Source organism: Chelon labrosus, assembly GCF_963514085.1.
Source record: "Chelon labrosus genome assembly, chromosome: 21".
NCBI classification, from domain to species: domain Eukaryota; kingdom Metazoa; phylum Chordata; class Actinopteri; order Mugiliformes; family Mugilidae; genus Chelon; species Chelon labrosus.
Window position 1 is genome coordinate 4,266,637 of NC_140354.1, and position 6,478 is coordinate 4,273,114.

At 41.8% G+C, this 6,478-nt stretch overlaps 1 protein-coding gene across 1 annotated transcript; it reads left to right on the forward strand.

Annotated features, from left to right (window-relative positions):
• The first annotated feature begins 3,385 nt into the window (after positions 1-3,385).
• rpl19 (ribosomal protein L19) lies at positions 3,386-5,736 on the forward strand. The gene is made up of 6 exons (XM_084571458.1): positions 3,386-3,406; positions 3,767-3,873; positions 4,526-4,648; positions 4,741-4,861; positions 5,050-5,160; positions 5,555-5,736. Exons 1-6 carry the CDS (start codon positions 3,402-3,404, stop codon positions 5,676-5,678), a joined length of 591 nt encoding a protein of 196 aa, XP_084427584.1. The 5' UTR covers positions 3,386-3,401; the 3' UTR covers positions 5,679-5,736.
• Positions 5,737-6,478: the final 742 nt, after the last annotated feature.

A 6,478-nucleotide genomic window follows, 5' to 3' on the forward strand; every position in this document is an offset into this window, starting at 1 on the left:
ACATTTTTATTCAATGTATTACCATATTTATGTCCAAATAAATGTTGAATATATCTTAACTGAAAATCACACCTATTTGTTGTTAGGCTATTCGTGTACTACTAATTATGATGATGATGAATATGACAATACGACTGTAAGAGTAACAGTTGTGACTAAGACATAGGTCCAGACCTCTCAGCAGACACTGAGTGTGCAGGCTTTTATTCTGAAGGCGGCGTACTCTGTTTTCCGGTGTGTTTCTGTCTGTCTTGCCGTCGTTTCACTCTCTTGTGTGCGCTCAACAGACTCCAGCTGGAAGCCGAGGTCCACGCCCCGCTGAACAGACTCCACCTTCACTTATCGATTGATGAGGGAACAACAGAGTGGCGGTGATGGAGGCTGTGAGGGTGGACAGGCTGTCCCCACACTGGGATCCAGAAACCGGGGGCCCTGCAGGGCTGTAATGGGGTTGGGAATAGTTCAATTTCACAGTCAGTTTGTTGCAGCAGCAGGGAAGCTCTGTATCTGAGGACTGATTTGAGGAAGGGGGGACTGTTAGTGTGGCTTTAGCAAAACACCAGAGCCCCCCCACTTCCAGGGACCCCTGTTTTTAACTGAGCTAATCTTGACTAAGGGCCACGTGGGACCAGGATTGGGGCTGGTTGAGTGTTGCAGAAGAGGCAGAGCCTTTCTGGGCCCCTGAGAGATGCAGGAAACTATAGATAGCAACAGTTTAATGGCCCCTGAATGAGATGCTGTCGAGGGGGGTTGGAATTTCTAGCATTTCTCCGGTGAATAAAGACAAAATAAATGTTGCTCACTGATATCAGAACAAATCTCATAAAGGAAAATGTAATGATGATGGATGTCACATTGTTAAAGCACTGTATTAACTGTCTGTTGGTGAAATGTGTGATAGGCTATAGCTGAGATGGATTCTTCAGGTTGTGTTCATGTACTTGTGTTCAGGACAGCTTTTGAGTCTGAACTCACCAAAAACTCCAGTTCTTTCTATTAGTTCCAGCCAGGAAGCTAAAACAATGAGCCGATAGATGCTAAAAAGCTGTGTAAGACCAGGTTACATGGTTATTCTCGATGGTTTCATTTAATTCACCACAGAGAGTTCTTATGAAAACTCTTAGAGGATGAGTCATTCTCAGATGATGACGACAACTACTTACATGATAAACACTGAGTTCCCACTGCGTAAATGATATCATATCGATTGATTAAGTAAACCTAAAACAAAGCGACTATTTATCCACCTCTCAGAGGAGCCACCCAGAGATGACAACGACCCCCACACCTGTTGCAGACAAAGGGAAATCTGTGTGATCAGAGCCGATGGCGTCAGACTGAACACCCACAAGATCATCCTCTGCTGCTGCTCGTCATACTTCCGCTTTCCGGTATGCTTGGTATACTGTAGGTGGAAGCTTTCCTCCTCTTCCAAATAATAATAATAATAATAAAAAAGGCTGCAGTACAGGATCATAATCTAATCTGAAACTGTCTCCAAGTCCCTGCAGCTCGCCTGCAGCAGCTTCCTCCTGGAAAAGCATCATGAGCAGGAGCAGGAGACTTTCAGGTTGTCCTCAGCTGGATCGCTCACTTGTTTTTCACCTTTCAGCTGTTGAACAAGGTAACTGAGTGGAGTGAGTCAGCGGTTACCTCAATAAATCTAACTATATAATGCACTCTATGCTGAATATGCTTATATTCAGGCACTGTTCTGGTTTTGTGCCGTGTGTTTGTCTCCTTTATATCACGATACCTGGACAACATTAAACATTATTCAACATTAAATGCATATCTGAGCTGCCTGGTGGTCATCAAAGGTTGAGTGACGTTACCGCTGGCTCATGTTGAAACCATTTAACACAGGAAAATCAGTCAAATGTGACACTAAACTTCAGTCAACTGCACCCCTTAGTCAAAAGCAGGAATCCAGCATTTGAAGGACGGAGACTAACTTTTGTTCAAGCATAACCCATTAACAACAAAGAAGAAGTACAAAATTAAGATGAGAGCATGTGCACAAGGCCTAATTCTACAAAGACCGAATTATTTGCTGGCTTCAGCGGTAGATAGAGTTGGAGTTCAACTTCTTCAAGGTTGTGCTCTTGCTGGATGATACGTTCCCCTGCAGTGAGGAAAGATAAAGCCGTACCGGCTCATGATCTGGTACTTTGGGTGATGCTTTACCCAATTATCGGTATTCTGGGTTATTTGAGGTGAAGAAGTCACACAAGTGCTCCTCACGCACCCACACTCCCAGGCATACAGAGTTGCCATGGCAACGGGCCGCGGCCACTGATGCTGGAGAGTCAAGGAGGCAACAATAGCAACCTTAATAAGTAGCCAGTCAAATGGTAATGTACCAGCTGGCTATTTTTACAAGTATCTTCATGAGTACCCTCTTGCCAAACCAGCTCATTGTTGTCTTTTTTATTTTTAGCAGAGGACACTCAAAATCTTTTTTTCAGATTTATTATTTTTAACTCCGGAAGCTGCATATTTTAGACATCTTCTATTTGCCAGACGTGTCCCTGTTTATGCTGCTAATTGCTTCACGAGGGAGTCCTTCACACCTTTTAATTGGTTTTATTCATAGTCCAATATATGCAATATTTTTAATTCTTGTCAGAGATGACAGGATATGTAAAGTTGTGCAAAAATACCGCTGATGTGATTTATGTGCTTTAAATATATAGATCGAATACAGCAATGAAATGACTAACAACCGAACGACAAACCAAAAATACATTTGTCCTTACAAGTAATACAGTAGAGTACTTTTTGGTTGGGTATAGATATAGATATGTGTATAGATATTTTTAGAAAATAACTGAGAGTGTATTACGTTGTTACACATGTTTATGTCATGTTTAATTATATGGCTATTATTAGGGATGCTGTTTTGAAAGTTTTGATCAAAGGTCATGCGAAAAAAACGGAAAATAAAAAATCTGGATCATTATTTTACAAACGTCGTATCAATATGGGTTAACACATCGGCTACATAATCATATTTAAGAGGTTTGATAAGAGTCTAGTACCAGCTGCATTTGTGGTCTCAACATCGCCCTCATGTGCTTGAAAAACAGAATACAAGCAACTCCTTTCTCACCCATAATGCATTGCAACCACACTGGTTAGTACCATTATTTCACAAGGGGGGATTTGGCAATGCACATTTTGATAATTCGCTCAAGATTCCTATTGTCTGTCACAGATTTCTGTCGGTTATGTCTTTAATATAGATATTTATTAGGGCTATGGGTTGTGTATTTCAATAACATATCCATTATGTTTCGAGATATCACCGAGCTGTTTCATGACTTGAGATGGACTCTCCTCTAAAATGGTAGCTTCCAGTCGGTCTCTGAAACCTTCCTTTTCCTATTGAAGTAGCAGCCATGAGGTAGGACCGCTGTCGATGGCACAGTAAAAGACAGAATTTAACTGTTAAAATGCACACATGTTAAGCTCAAATCACTCCACGGGGACACCAGAGGTCCTTCTTTTTCTGGATGTGAAGTTTAATCATCACTCCAACTACATATTCCCACATTTTAACGTGGCCATGTGTAACACGATGTAGCGGACAGAGGCCATGTTGTCACCCGGCTGGCAGTTAGCTAGCTGTGCGGCTAACAGCCTTTGAGCTATCACGCAACAAGATTTCCATTCAGTTTGAAAACATATGACTTTTATGGACACAGAATCTCGTGTTTAATTGTTGGCATTAAAATTAACCGGCTGTTGTGTGTTCGTCCTGCAGCATGCTCAGGCTCCAAAAGAGGCTGGCCTCCAGCGTCCTGCGCTGCGGGAAGAAGAAGGTCTGGCTGGATCCCAACGAGACCAATGAGATCGCCAACGCCAACTCCCGTAAGTAGAGCAACAAGTAGATTGGTGATAAGGGTCACAGCTTTGTGATTTACCGAGATGGTGATGAGTCAGTCAGTCTGTCCTGAGCACATCGGACCCAACAGTGAAACTGAGGGATAGAGTTAATAGCCAGCACATCTAATACACTAAGATCAGGGAATCTGTTTAATTAGGCTTTTGAGGACATAGTTATGTAGTTCACTTTCATGTCTTTAAAATTTTACTCGTCTTTAAACAGAAGTCTGGCTTTGTATGAAACTATACGGTCTGAGGTAAGACCAGAGCTTAATGTGTGATCAAGTGCATATTATTAAACTTAAAAAGTAGAGGACATTATGCTCCTGCTTTTATTTAAGTTCTGCTGTAAAGTAACAGATATTATTAAGAACAGGTGAACTCATCCAAATGTCTTTCTACAGCTTGTGTTTCAAATACCTTAAATACATATATATGCATGATAATTGGTACACTGCAGTGTATATTGGATGTATTTCTCATTGTAGTATCATGCGATGCTATATGCTTTGTTTATCCACAGTTCAAGACAGATTTACTAGTTTGACTGCTGAATGAACAGTAGGTTTGGTAATGAGATGCACACTGCTTAAGTTTTTTTTGTTCATTCTGCATCCTCTTTCCTTCTGTGTTTCAGGCCAGCAGATCCGTAAACTGGTCAAGGATGGTCTTATCATCCGCAAGCCTGTTACGGTCCACTCCAGGGCCCGCTGCCGCAAGAACACACTGGCTCGTCGCAAGGGAAGACACATGGGAGTCGGTAGGTCGCGGCTCTTATTTGTGCAAGAGGAAAGCCGTTGCCGTCTTTCGTTAGAAGTACAGTTGACGGATCTTGTTAATCTCTGTGTTCAGGTAAGAGAAAGGGTACAGCCAACGCCCGTATGCCAGAGAAGTTGTCCTGGATGCGTCGCATGAGGATCCTGCGTCGTCTGCTGCGCCGCTACAGGGAGGCCAAGAAGATTGACAGGCACATGTAAGTTGATGAAATTCACATCTGCGGAAATGATTTCAGAAGGTCTGTTTACATTCAAAATCAAAGTCTAAATTCTGCAGCTTTTGGATTTAGCTCACAGATACAGTATTTTTTAGCTACTATGTTGTGTATTCTGGTGATTTATATTATTTTTTTTAAATTTGTATTTCTACCTTGTTCCTATTCAGGTACCACAGCCTCTACCTGAGGGCCAAGGGTAACGTGTTCAAGAACAAGCGCATCCTTATGGAGCACATTCACAAGCTGAAGGCAGACAAAGCCCGCAAGAAGCTCCTGGCGTAAGTTAAAACTCCGTCCGTGGTTTGATCAGTTCTGCCGATTTACCCACGGTGTGAGCTGTATTTCTACCTGAGCGAGTGTCAGATGGCATTTTGCTTTGCTTTAAATTATGCGTTGAGTGAAAGGATTTTGGAGATCAGGGTCTAGGGCCTTTACACACAACTTGAAGAATAACGGTGGTGCTTTATGTCGTACATCAGTTTGTGATTAACTATGTTAGGTTATGGATTGCCCCAGTTATTGATTAATTTAAAAAAAAAAAAAAAAAACTGTTCACATATATTAGATTTACCTTAAATTTTATGCCGCCTATGTTCATGTGGATATTAAAAGTTGAAGAGGCAGGAGAAATGCTTACACACTGTATAAACCTCTGTCTCTCCTCTCCTACAGTGACCAGGCTGAGGCTCGTCGCTCCAAGACAAAGGAGGCCCGCAAGCGCAGAGAGGAGCGTCTCCAGGCCAAGAAGGAGGAGATCATCAAGAACTTGTCCAAGGAGGAGGAGACCAAGAAGTGATCTGGCTCTTTGTGTCCTGCTGTCAAGTGCTGACAATAAAAGTGTACATAAAGACACAGATGGTCTCCTGTGCTTACTCATTCATCATTAGGGATTCTTTACTTTAGAATGAAAAGCTGCTGGGCTAACAGAGTATCTATAGGTCTGTTAAAATGTTTCAAATGTCTTAGTGAGTATTAAGAGGTTGCAGGTAAAGTCACAGGGGTCTTGAATATTTATACATCTGTTGTATAAAGTAACACATTTCTTGATTTGTTTAGTATGTGGTCACAGGCTTTTGGGATACATAGCACATGTGTGAACTACAAGTGGGTCCATGTGATTATGCATTAGGCTCTTGAGTCCTTTCTGTAGAGTTTAGCATTTAGCAAACAAAACTAATCCTGCTAGCCACAGTAGTGCAGCACATGTTGAGTCAAAACGTACTGGCTGAAATGTGGCAAATGCCAATCATTTCATTAGATAATAGTAGTTTACCATATTTTCATTCTTCAAGCTATATGAAAACAAGGCCCTGCATTCTATATGGTACACTATATTGCCAAAAGTATTTGCTCATCTGCCTTTACACGCATATGAACTTAAGTGACATCCCATTCTTAATCCATGGGGTTTAATATGACGTCAACCTACCATTTGCAGCTATAACAGCTTCAACTCCTCTGGGAAGGCTTTCCACAAGGTTTAGGAGTGTGTTTATGGGAATTATTGACGATTCTTCTAGAAGCGCATTTGTGAGGTCAGACACTGATGTTGGATATGAATGCCTGGCTCGCAGTCTTCGCTCTAATTCATCCCAA

Coding starts and splice junctions, on each gene's coding strand:
- rpl19 (XM_084571458.1), top strand. Junction 4,862..5,049: donor AAGAAGATTGACAGGCACAT/GTAAGTTGATGA, acceptor GTTCCTATTCAG/GTACCACAGCCTCTACCTGA. Junction 5,161..5,554: donor GCCCGCAAGAAGCTCCTGGC/GTAAGTTAAAAC, acceptor CCTCTCCTACAG/TGACCAGGCTGAGGCTCGTC.